Source organism: Linepithema humile, chromosome 4 (assembly GCF_040581485.1).
Source record: "Linepithema humile isolate Giens D197 chromosome 4, Lhum_UNIL_v1.0, whole genome shotgun sequence".
NCBI lineage: Eukaryota > Metazoa > Arthropoda > Insecta > Hymenoptera > Formicidae > Linepithema > Linepithema humile.
In genome coordinates, this window is record NC_090131.1 from 30,088,946 (window position 1) to 30,101,866 (window position 12,921).

Sequence of the window (12,921 nt, forward strand, 5' to 3'; positions counted from 1 at the left end):
CAGAGACGCCTAATCGCGTCCAATTTTTTCGAGGACGCGATTAGGCGTTTTCTGGCCGTTGAAAAATCAATGGACGTGACTATTGTATATCAATGGGCGCATTTAGCCGACACAACAGTTGTGCGAGCGCTCACTGCCATTGGAGTATCCTATTTATTGGTACAAAATTAAACAGCTACAGAAGTCTATTATGATAAGAATATATGAAAATCATTCTGTTAATAAATTATTTCTTTATATGGTGTAATCGGAAACTGAACGCACAATGACCAATGACGATGTAGATATTTATGCAAATTACTGACATTTTTTCTAACCTGACATCGAAGAAACACGTGGATAAATCAACTTTACGATTAATGTATTATGATGATGTATGTATATATGAGCCTATTGTTCTATTGTTGTAAATTTCATAACGAGAGATAAGAAGATAACGTTGCGCTCATTTTTTAAAGGAAATCAAAGAAAAATAATCAAATCTTAGGTATGTAGAACTATCTATAAGCAAACAATCACTTTAAATAAAATATTTATTGTATCTTACACAGCTTCTGTTACAGCAAATTGAATAGTTGACGTTGAAAATTATCAAGTGCCTTTGTTCTTCCATTTGTAAATATATATATATATTGAGCAGAAATGGATCTTCCACTTGTAAGCGATTACTTGGAGACATATTCTGGCAGAGACAAAATGCTAAGAACTCTCTCTTATGTGGCAAAATTGCTTACTGCATGCACTTCATCCGAAAGTACTGAGAAAAAGCTCAAGACCTTTGGAAGTAAAATGAGTGAATGTAGAGTAATGTTACGTTTATTAGATGATCTTCCGACGCTTAACTATGTTATGACATATGGATGGGGAAAGAAGGTATCTTTATTCACTTCTGAACGCAAATAAAAAGTTAAACTTGGTTAAAAGAACCAAAATAAGCTGAATGTTATTGCAACTTTTAACTAATTACTTGAAAAATTATATGTAATAGAGTTATGTTACCTTATTTTTTTAGAGCCATTTAAATTTCATATATAATCTAATAATAGGAACCTGACTGGTTGATTAGATGGAGCCAAGTGATACAAAATATGATAGACGTCATCTATTCTCCAGTAGAGCATATTTGTTGGGCTGGGCAGCATAATATAGTATCAATTAATAATAATAAATGGGACGTTGCTACAACTTGGTTTTGGATATTTTCCTTACATCTATCCTTGCTGAGGTAATATATTTTGGCTGTCTATCTGTCGAAATAATATATTTTGAAATATTTTTTCATTAATAGAGTATTCATTATTTCAGATCATTGAGATTACTCCAAAAGCTTCAAAAACACAAAATGAGACTAAAACAAAGTCATCCTAATGCACAGTAAGTGATTATTGTTTTTGATATTATGAATTCTATAGAGTTCAGCCTTGGTAATATTATTTCCAGAAACAAATTAGACTAAACTAATAAGATTTATTCTTTCTGTCAAATAAAGAATTACATTGCAAGAGATCAACAAGCGACAGCAAAGTGCATTATTGGCGTGCACACGCTTTACGCTGGACATTTCTTATGCAATCAGTTACTTGCCACCGGGCACACTTTGGGGAGGCTGTTTAAAAACATGGCATGTTGGAGCACTTGGAACAATATCATCGTTAATTGGACTTTATCAAGCTTTAAGCAAGTGAGTCAAAAATTAAAAACGTCAAATAACGGATATAATTCATTATCTTATAATAAATGAAAAGGTTTTATGGTTATATAAAAAGTGGATGGGTATATTGTACATATTGTGTATTAATAAGATCAAGCTTTAAGCAAGTGAATCAAAAATTAAAAATGTCTAATAATGAATATAATTCATTATCTTATAATAAATGAAAAGGTTTTATGGTTATATGAAAAGTGGATGGGTATATTGTACATATTGTGTATTAATAAAATTGAATTACATAAAAACTGGCATATTATATGATAATATCTAGGATTAAGTGAGCAATGAGTAGAATCTCAATTGGATGTAAGTAGTTTATATTTTGAAGCTTCTCGTTAATTTATTAACGATTTCAAATTTTTAATTATCAGATTACACAGATGGTAGAGTGTCGTAAAACTTTTTATACGTTGTGTGTCAACAAGTATTATCATATTGTTACGAATGAATTCTTAAACGTTAACAATAAAAGCTAAAAGATAGGGGAGGCACTTCTCGTCTGAACATAAAATTATGTATTTTGAATTCACAGTAATCTATTATTATAACGTGGTTTACAATACATTAAAGCCAGGTTATATCGATTGCTATTAGCTCGATTTTAGTTTATTTAAAAGAAATACTTATTATATTTAATATAAGTATTTATTTAAATAAACTATATATTCAATTCTCATCAGTCGACGGTGCACTTTGACCCAATTTCTTTAAAAGCTTAAAATTATGCGCACTGATAACAGTCTTCTCTTTTAATAATAATACTTTTAATAGTTATCTCACGTTAAGATAGAATCGTCAGAGAATAATTCTAAGAAATTATTATAATACTAGAATATTTTTTACATAATTGTTGCAATATCGAAGGAGGAAGAACAGTGATAGCTATCTATTTATAAATATGTTATAAAATCATTAAGAAATATAACGGCTATCAATTATATTGTTAAAAACATAGTAATACTTAACCCAGTCTCATGATTATCCTATAAGGCCCAGGATTTTTTAACGTGGCTAATAATTGATAGCACGTCTGCACTTGTATAAGTTTTGGAAATTTTATATTCGATTAAATAATTGATTCCAGTAGAATCCAAGCAAATGCATGTGCGTCGCACTTACATGTCTCTCGACACTTCCAATTTTTCTAGCAGAATCAATCAGTTAATTAGCAAGTATGAAACTTGAAAAACTTATATTGGCATAGATGACACGGATAATTGTGACTTACACAAAGATTCGGATTTATATAGCTTAAAAAATAATTTAGATTTGAAGAAATCTATGAGGATTACGAGTAAAAGGCACGACTTATTGAAATCTTTTTAAAGAATACGCTATGAATGAAGAAGTCGTTAAAATTTGTCTCCGATAAAATGTTTTCCATTGAAAGTGAAAATACTGCTGTTGCATAGAGCGATTTACGGATTAAATATCATTGAAATATATTCGAAGCGCTTCGATCGAGTATGTATAAACTTTTATCGATGTATATATATTTTAAAGCACTTTTTCTTAATAATTGCTTATATATGTAGCAACCACGTTATCGTCATCTGTTGATCATATACATATAATATATTTAACGGGATATATAATATATTGTATCGTATTGTTCAAATATATTTCTTCGAGAATATTAGTTTTACATCTAACTGCTGCATGCAAATTCATTGTTATCACTTGGGTGGATAGTCTTGGACTTTTAGCAATGCATTTTCGTATAATACATTTTTGCTGCAGATAAACTGAATGTTTCGAGTTTTTCTTAACTTAGTTCATTGTTAAAATAAACGTATATACGTACGTAAAATTAAAATTGAAATATAAAGTAGGTCAACACTGTTCTAACATTTTTAAGGCAAAAGTAAAGAAATCAATGAACAAAAATTGAAAAGAGGTAAAAGATTGCTTCAACTTTTTTGACAGTACATTTTTTGTTTGATGTTAAAAGGATTAAAACAAAAATATAATGCATAGCAAAAATATTTTTTTATTCATGTTGGTTTCTTTCTAAATCAATCATGGTTCAATTTTAATTATTATAATAAATAGAATCATACTTTGGTGTAAATGATACAGATGCGAAAATCCATTTTTTGTTATAATTCAAGAACATTCAATATTATCTAAACAACATTCATCATCGATAAGATTGATAAGTTGAAAGTAAAATGGAATGAAAAAATAAAAACAGGCGTAAGATATCTGCAAAAATATGGTTTTTAATTCAACAAAATTGTATCAAAACGGGAGAAACGCGAGTAAAGGATGAATCTTATTCAAAGAAGTGGTGCAACACAATTATACAATAATAAGAAAAAAAAAGAAAAAAAATAAAAACGAATCAATTCCCTACAATCCGCGCCAGAATCGTAGACCATGTACTTCTCCATTTCGTCAACCGTTAAACAGTCCATGTGAGCGAAATACATGTGACAGCCGCTCGCTTCGGCTATTAATAGAAAAATCCAACCGATTGCGGCCAATAACGTGATGCTCACGTAGTTACACCGCAATCGAATGTTCAGATACATTGTAATCTAACGTAAAAATTAACAATGTTTAACGTCATTGACAAGTATCGTAATGGAAGAACGACCAGCGAGTTATACAATACATCCAGAAAGTCTCCCGTTATATCACATTAGTATCGGATATATATATCACGCGCGCACAATGTAATAATGACAAATAATTATCGCATAATTACTTTCGCCACTCTAGAATGATCTTTCTAGCATCGTAACAATTCATAATGAAATACTTTAATACTTTAATAAACATATGATGACGCTATTATAGATTTCCTGAGAATTCTAACGTGTTTTATTGAGCCCAGCTCAAAATTACCATAACGGAGCCTTATCGCGTAAAAAATTATTGTCACTGTGAAAGCCACAATTCAACTCTCACGACATTAACGAAAAAGATGTGTATACACATGTGTCTGTATGTCCCTGTATGTGAGTGTATGTGTGAGTGTGTGTGTATGTGTCTGTGTGTGTGTGGGTGGGTGGGTGTGTGTGTACACGTGTGGATACACGTATACACGCGTGTACATGTATACACATATTTCTAATGCACCATATCACGGCCGCAATCTAGAATCTACTGTTGGCACGATAGTATTATTTCACGGTAAAAAAAAAGTTGATAAGAGAACCTGTCTCTCTAAGTGAACATACTAAATAAAAGTATACTTTGCTCGAACGTAGTAAAAACTGCGTTCGCAATTAGGAACTTTTTGATAAACATGATTTTTTTTTTTTTAATATTCATCTTGTCTATTCGCACGCGCGGTAACGATAATGAACCAATCGTTGCGCGTTCGCAAGCTCAATCGGCGGTGTGAATCGGCGTGTCCCCGTATCGTCGGACTGGCTGCGTCCGCGGCTCCGCGATAAAAACTAAGTCTGCGCCCTGTTACCCAATGTTCTAAATCGGGCGGCGCAACGTCGGTTAGCCGAAATAGTCAAAAAGGAACAAAAAAAAAAAAAAAAAAAAAAAGAGGGGAAGACGACGGGCGCGTGAACAAAAAGCGAGTATACTGAACTGTGGCCGCGTGAAAACAGGACACCCTTTTTTTGAAACGTCGCTTCCTTTAGATCACTGTCGTATTTGACATACGGGGACAGTTGTTTATTCCGAAATTCGGATTCAATCCTATCACTTGATTAGTCTTTGAGTTCCGCGTCAGAGGGGTGTGATGCGACATCGAATCCACAGAGTGCTGCCACTGCCAGCAGCTGCGGCAGAAGTATCGGAAGCATGCCTGAAAGTACGCAAGTTCAAATAAACACACGTAGAAAGAGTTGCGGTCACAAATTATCGCAGACACGAAGAATCTTGCGAGAGAAGGCAAGAAATTAAAGTTTTGAATAGAATCGAATTGAGTAGCAATTAAATTATTGTCACGTACCACATCGCGACAGAAGTAATGTCCTTGCTGCACCACGCATACGGAACATATCGATTCTTCGATGTACGGATCCACTTGTACCTGCAAAATGCAAATACGAAAATACGTCAACTCCACAGATTTGAATGAAATATAAATTTCTACTGTACACAATTTTAGAATTCAATATACCTTCTTCGTAAATTTGTCAGTCTTAATTTCTATGAATGAAGCAGTGATCGCTTTGAAGTACGATTGCTTTGTACTAAATGTAACACGGCCGGATCCTATTGGATATTTATATTTATCCGTGTCAATGCCTAAAATAACGTATGATTTTTATTAATTTTTAGGATTATATTTAAAGTATAATGTCAAGTTATATTCTTAAATAGTAAAATAATGAGATTTAATAATGACAATTACCCGCATAAATAACTCCATGGAAAAGATCGTCCATGACTTTCGCTAATCCTGCGGCCGTTAGCATTCCGTGTAGCGCGCCAACAAATACTGTTTTGTGCGCGTCGAGTCTTTGCGACGAAGATTTGACGTAGTTACTATTCTCGAGAATCCATGGAATCACTTGTACCTGAAATAATAAAATAATTCTAAGAATCCACTTTTGTAAGAACATCTTGTCAAATATGCGAACAGTTCAACGAGTCAAACGTACATCTTTTGGCTTGGAACGCTTGGATATAATTTTATAATACCATCTCTTTCCATTAGTGATATCGTGGGTGCAGCAAGACAACATTGCTCTCACCTGAAAGATATTAATTATTTATACAATCTATCTTAGATTAATTTGTCTTCTAATAAAAATATATATCGAGTCAATAATTAATCAGATGTCAACATGCACATACCTGTTTCTCTGATTCAAAAATGATGTACGCGTAACCTTTTGGCTGAGCGGACGGTGCCTTTGCGGGCCACTCCACGCGTACCGGTCCGAATTGCTTGAACGTTGAAATCAAGATAGCTTCCGTAACGTCCCACGGTACACCGCCCAGAAATACCTTGGGCGAATAAGCGACTGGCTCTTCAGCACTTTGCGGCAGAAACCCGCTCCATGTGCACGTTGGATAGCAATGTGCTAAAATGAAAAAATTACATCTTGTCAAAATCGATTTCTTATCAAAAAAAATTTGCCACCACAAATTCTCTTTCTAATTTTATAATATTTAACATTGATTATAAAAATTTTGTATAAGACCACTTGAAATTCTGGAATACTCGAGCTTTTATTTAAGCTAACAACAATCAACGATTTCTCGTGTAAATAAATATTACGCACCAGCAGCATTTCGATGAGACCTCGCCACCCGATCGAGAGATACTGGCTGAGCTAATCTGCGCGCGGCACTTCCAAGACCAGTACAGCAATTTTTCTCGTGATTCAAGAGAGAATTGAGAAAATTGCTGCGATTTTGTCCGAGCCCATGATGATGCTGGTAATAATGCGAGTTCGTCGGGTTCTGCTGCAACGATGACAAGTATTTTTTTACAGCCATACGCTCAAACGCCGTTCTATTACTTGAGCATGTGTTGGTCTTCGATATTATGGAGTCCAAAGATGGCGGGAAGCAAGAATTTGATGAGGAATTCAGCGATAAACAATTCTGCAAACAAAATATATGTGTTAAGTAATGCTTAGAAAACGACGTTAATAATTCAGGGGGAAAAAAACTCGTGAAAAAAATACTCACCATTATTATGTCGGATAAAGAACCATCCGCGCTGCCAATACCGCTTGTCTCCGAGTCTGCCGGCGAGTTGGAACGCGAGCCGTTACATCCCAGAAGATGAGAGAATTCTAATGTTGGGCTGCCGCAATCACTAGTATGAATAAATTATTTAGAATATAAAAAAAAAAATGTATGAGAATTCAATAATTGTCTGTTGAGATTCGACACATTTAAAGTGCACTTTTACAATTCTTTATCTTTAAGTCCTCAAAATTCAGGTTCAAATTATGATATGATGATTCTCGTACATGATACAATAATTTTCGGCATTAAAAATTAAAATCTCATGATTTTAATTTTTCTCTAATGATAATAAATCAAACTGTTAATTTCTGGGATTCCTTGATTACCTGTATGGTGTAGAGCAGCCTCGTATGGGACGGCCAAAGTACGAATCGCTAGGCGATGACGAAGAACCGGGATATTGGAACGACGGTCGGCTAGTCGGTGAAGATGGCGTGTTTGTACTGTTACTAGCAGCGGACGAGTAGCTGTAAAGATCTGACGTGAAGCTGCCGGGGGTGCTGGGACTGCCAGGAGTCGTCACTGAATTCGGCGAGCTCGGAATATCCAGGCCCGAGGAATTCGAGCAGAAGCCGTGATTACGATGACACTGCAGGCATAATTAAATGCAATTACACAATACGGTAATAAAGTAGCTCGTGTAATCAAAACAAGATAATTCATCAAAAGGCTGCCGTTAAAAATAAATTCTACATTCATCCCATACGTATACATATTATAAAGAAATGTTCGCGACTGACGTTAATCGCGATAAGATTGATATCTCGGAAATTAGAACGCCGGATTAATTCACTAGGCTCATTTGTAACGATAACAAATAGTGCAAAGCGACATTCAGCCGCACTCGTGTAATCAAAATGTAATCATCAAAACTGCGATTTATTACTCTTGTCAAATAAGGCAACGGACTTTGCAAAGCAGTAAACAGATGTGAGTAATTCTCCTTGCACACATGTGTTTTAAAGTACTTGGGATACGTCCAAATTGAAACATAATATTACGCGATAACCGGAATGCGAGAGAACGCGGCTATCTTTTGAAATGGCAGCAACTTTACGTCGGCTCAGATTGAGGGGAGGAAAAGTAACGTGTATCCTAATAGAGCCGTTTGGCTCGGACTAGCGGATTTTCAGCTATCGAGATCGCCATTTATTTTGCCTGGGGTCATTATACTTACGCGTTAAGCGTAACAATGAGTACTTCATTGGATTTATCAGAAATTTTCATCTTCGATATTTAAGACACTCGGATATTTTATGCGCGAGAATAATCACGAGCGGATAAATTGAAATTTCCGTTAAAAATCAATGCTAGAATTCGAAAAACAAATAAAGCGAGTTATGGGAGTTGTTCCAACGGAAATGATCATTGTTCGCGTTATTACATCGTCGAGTAAATGTCTCTAGCAATATGCTTTATGTTACATCTATCATCTTTATCGCCGCTTTGTATGTAATATTTGCAACTCGCAAATATCAGTAAAGTTCTTATCGCAGTCACGCTTTTTATCCAATTTTTCTTGCACTTGTTTCATATGTTTTTATTTTATTTACATATTTGGTATTTATTTTTGTTATATTTTATTTATATGTAATCAGAAATAATCTCTTTCAATAGTTAAAAATAAGTAATGTTATAATCTTTTACGAAATATTAATAAATATATAAAATACAATATTTTCTAAATTTGCGAAATGTACAAAAATTCTTGTTTTAATTCGTTAATCAACGAATAATCATATAATTTTCACTTAATTTGATCCATTTAATCATATAATTATATCACTGTCTTGATGATAATGAGCCTTATCGCTATATTAACTCCTACTGATCCACCTACTCTACTATTCGTAATAAAAGTCGCGTTAGATATTTTTGTCATACGTACAGTTTCAATTCACGTATTATTCAAATGCGTTCATTATAATGAATTAAGTTTCATTAAAAAATCCCATATTGTTACGTTGTTTTAAATAAATATCAAGAGATGGACGTGTTATTTTACCTCGTGTTGCTGTTGTGAGGAAGATCCCTGCGTTTGGTAATTGCCATATTGATAATTTCGATAGTTCGAAGAGCCGATTGTCGATTGATTTCCCATCAGCGATCCACGAGGCAAGCCCAATCCAAACATATCCGAAATTGCGCTGTCACCTGGCACGCACAAGAGACAAATTAATATCTTCAATCTCACAAAGAAAAAAATCAATATTTTAATTACGTGATTAAAAGTAAAAGAAAGATGACACAAAATTCATTTTACAACTAAAGAATGAAGATTAATTTAAAAAGAAATTTTAGAGAGGTGAAATAAATCACAACTTGTGAAATAATTCCTAGTTTATACTAGGATTACAATTTTAGTGATAAAAAGTTAAGAATTTAAAAATCAAATAAAAGAAATTAATTTTTGTTTATGCTGTTCGACTTAAGTTGAGAATAAAAACACGCCTTACCGTCGATGCTGACATTCTTGTCCGATTGAGAGGACGAGGAAGCATCCTGCGAATAACTCGGCAGGTGTGACGGCGAAGGCGGCAATGGTAAATCAAGCAGCAAATTATTAATCGACTGTAATTGATGTAATCTCTCGCGCTCTTGCTCGCGTTCCTTGCCACGTTCCCGCTCGCGGGTTTGGCTCAATTTACGTAGCAGCAGCTTGCTACGCTCTCGGTTCTGCGTCGCATCCTGATGGTGCAACGAATCCTGATGATGCATCAGTGTGTCTCGATCGAATCCGACGTCCGTTTCGTCGCTCTCGTCACTCACCAAGGGGATGTCCGACTGCAAAATCAATTTATTTATTATTTACTTGCATATAGAACGTCTGACAGTGAGATTGTGTGTACCAGTTAACACATTTTGGAAACTGTTCTCTTGTTCAACTTGAAATTGATATTTCTTTAATAAAATGCCAAGCGTTGCTAAACAAATTAAAAAATATCTTGAAAATGATAAATGCTACATATCTTCTAAAACGGTTGCAAAACTGATTATAGATAACAAAAAATTAAATGCGCGAAGAAAAACTAAATTCGCGTTGATTTATCCGAAAACTGATTTCGTTCTGACCTCATTTTGCACGTAAAAATATTCCAAAACTGTGTAACCTAATTATATATAGTAAAAATTGAATGCGCAAATTGATTTGTTCAAAAACTGATTTTATTCTGACTTTATTGTGTATTGTAAAAATATAAGTATGTAATATCAGTTCTGTAAGTTTAATTGGTTTTGATAAATTCGAGACACATGTTAATTATATAAAATACTAAAAACACATATATTAACGAAATAATCTAATATCCAAATCCAGTTCTGAAGATTTATTATATATATATTTCAGCTTCGTATTTCCAAACAAAATCTGAAATTTGCATTTAAGATATATTCATTACAGTATTTCGCAGTTTATATTTTCGAATTGAAATACTCGTTTGCGGTATTTTGTCCGGTATCACGATTTATGCACGTACCTTCTTTGTCGCTACGTAGCGTTTGTCGCACGGTGCCACTTATTTTCCGAGCTTCGTAATTGTAATAGGAGAAGAAGTGGCTCGCTTTACTCCGAAATCAGACGATTCGCGCGCGATGTGTCGTCGCTCTTGGCACACGAATGGTATGAACGACGCTGACGGACTGCGCAACGCGAATGGAATCGAAAACAGAGCGCTTCCTGAAGGACGCCACAATCCCGCGGTGTGGCACGTTTGTGGAATTCGTAGAAAAAAATTTCTTTAGGAATGGGGGGGTATCGTGAAACACATTCCATGGCTTTTCTCAGAATTTCGGCTTTTGAACGTCGAATTGCCGAGTAACCGTCGATACTTGTACACGTGATAATCTCATCATCGTGTTTACGTCATTAGTGACGTAGCCTCGCGAATCCCTTTCGCTAGTGTGGGCGCGAGATTCTTTTATTTCGCGATTTTTACAGTCGCACAGTAGTCGAAATATGTTAATCCGTGTTTCGAAATGTTTTGATATTTATTTAAAATATAATTTCCGATTTTCGCATTATTCTTCCGTTTCTATTAAAATAATCAATCTTGAAGATATTGCATTGCAAATTTAATAATAATAATAATGACAATAGTAGCAATTCATTTTATATATATTTAAAAAATGGAGAGATTATACGTCAAATTATTATTAATTTCAGCATTAAATATACACTTTTTATTGTTATCAATAATTTTAATTAAAATTATTAATTCACATTACAAATGTTCCGTGTCGCGCAATTTCTTTTCTCCGGAATATAGATTTAGAGCGGTTCGAAAATACACAGATAAAACTGTGCCGCTTAGTAACTTATGCAATAGATTTGAAAATACCTGACCGATGATCGCGAATGCGTTGAGTTCAATTGAAATGTGGTAATTCGGAGCAGGTGTCTATTACAAAATTCCGTAATTAACTCACCCTTATAAGAGATCGATCGACCCAGATTTTTGGTGGTCGCGCACGGTGCATTGATCTCACTCTTTCTCGCGCATAACTCGCGTCCAGACCTTTTCAAAAGAATTTCAGAGGGCGTGTTATAGATATGTATGCGGGGATAAAGTCCTCGTATACACGTATCACGGCTACGACATGTCGCGCCGTGTTTATTTACGTTCGCACAGCGCAGGACATTCCTTCGCAATATGTATGCCGTCGACGTAGCGCGTCGAATTAATAACCGAGCATTTCGAGTCGTGTACAGTCTGAGGGATAAAAAGGCCAATTAAAATGAAGGATACGAGTGGCGATTGAAGTTTGCCAGGCACGCCGAACCGGCATCAATCGCTATCAATTTTCGTCTCTAACATCTCTGAATGTCGTGACTTTGTCGATTCTCCATCTTTATATTTACGCAATATAACGGGCGAGTAAATCTGATCAAAATCATAATGAAAGGCGTATTTCTTCGAACTCGGAACTTATTATACGCGAATTTATATCTCGATGTTAGTCTGAAATACGGTTAATCTAATTACGGGGCGTTAATCTCGCGAGAGAGAGAGAGAGAGAGAGAGAGAAAGAGAGAGAGAGAGAGAGAGAGAGCGTACAGCTGATAAGACTTACCGGTTGCATCAGTGTCGGCATGTCCGCGAAAAGGATTCGCCCGGGACTCTCCTGTGGCGAGGAAACGCAGCCTCGGAGGATACGTGTGATGTGATGTCAGCTCAACACGGCTCGCTCTCGCACAAGGGATACGAGCGAGTGAGAGCCGACTCGATGTCGTCCGCCACTAATAACAACGCGCGATTAAGCAGCTATCTTCATGCGTTGCGCGCACCGCGAATAGTTACGCGCGAATGATGATGGCAAACAGCGGCGGCAGTGGCGACAGCAGCGACGATGAGGGGTGGTTTCTCGGAAATAAAGGATCGTCGCCGGCCGCGGTGGGAGACTTTAACACGCGCCACGATTCCTAAAACGTTCGCCACGTTCGCCACTGTCACGACCTCATTTAATCTATCGCCGATGATACGATGAAACGCCCATTCTTCCACACATGTAACTCCCCAAGTAACTTAAAGATCTCT

At 35.5% G+C, this 12,921-nt stretch overlaps 2 protein-coding genes across 8 annotated transcripts; one reads left to right on the top strand and one right to left on the bottom strand.

Moving 5' to 3' along the window:
• Position 1: 1 nt before the first annotated feature.
• Pex11c (Peroxin 11c) lies at positions 2-1,864 on the top strand. 4 transcript variants are annotated; one of them, XM_012365002.2, is made up of 6 exons: positions 2-374; positions 459-487; positions 641-873; positions 1,047-1,225; positions 1,306-1,374; positions 1,490-1,864. In XM_012365002.2, the coding sequence occupies exons 1-6, from the start codon at positions 367-369 to the stop codon at positions 1,683-1,685; spliced, it is 714 nt and encodes a 237-aa protein (XP_012220425.2). In that variant the 5' UTR covers positions 2-366; the 3' UTR covers positions 1,686-1,864. The 4 variants fall into 4 exon arrangements, with proteins under 4 accessions (XP_012220425.2, XP_067209014.1, XP_067209013.1 ...); XM_067352913.1 differs by having other exon boundaries at positions 10-374; positions 564-873; XM_067352912.1 differs by having other exon boundaries at positions 10-487; positions 552-873.
• Positions 1,865-3,913: 2,049 nt separating this feature from the next.
• Positions 3,914-12,872, bottom strand: orb (polyadenylation element binding protein orb). 4 transcript variants are annotated; one of them, XM_012364998.2, is made up of 12 exons: positions 12,458-12,872; positions 9,844-10,171; positions 9,393-9,541; positions 7,714-7,976; positions 7,325-7,454; positions 6,913-7,237; positions 6,482-6,711; positions 6,286-6,378; positions 6,036-6,201; positions 5,802-5,929; positions 5,631-5,711; positions 3,914-5,483 (listed from the first exon to the last, which is right to left on the bottom strand). In XM_012364998.2, the coding sequence occupies exons 1-12, from the start codon at positions 12,476-12,478 to the stop codon at positions 5,313-5,315; spliced, it is 2,085 nt and encodes a 694-aa protein (XP_012220421.1). In that variant the 5' UTR covers positions 12,479-12,872; the 3' UTR covers positions 3,914-5,312. The 4 variants fall into 4 exon arrangements, with proteins under 4 accessions (XP_012220421.1, XP_012220420.1, XP_012220419.1 ...); XM_012364997.2 differs by lacking the exon at positions 12,458-12,872 and adding an exon at positions 11,813-11,955 and having other exon boundaries at positions 7,325-7,442; XM_012364996.2 differs by lacking the exon at positions 12,458-12,872 and adding an exon at positions 11,813-11,954.
• Between the last annotated feature and the right edge of the window lie 49 nt (positions 12,873-12,921).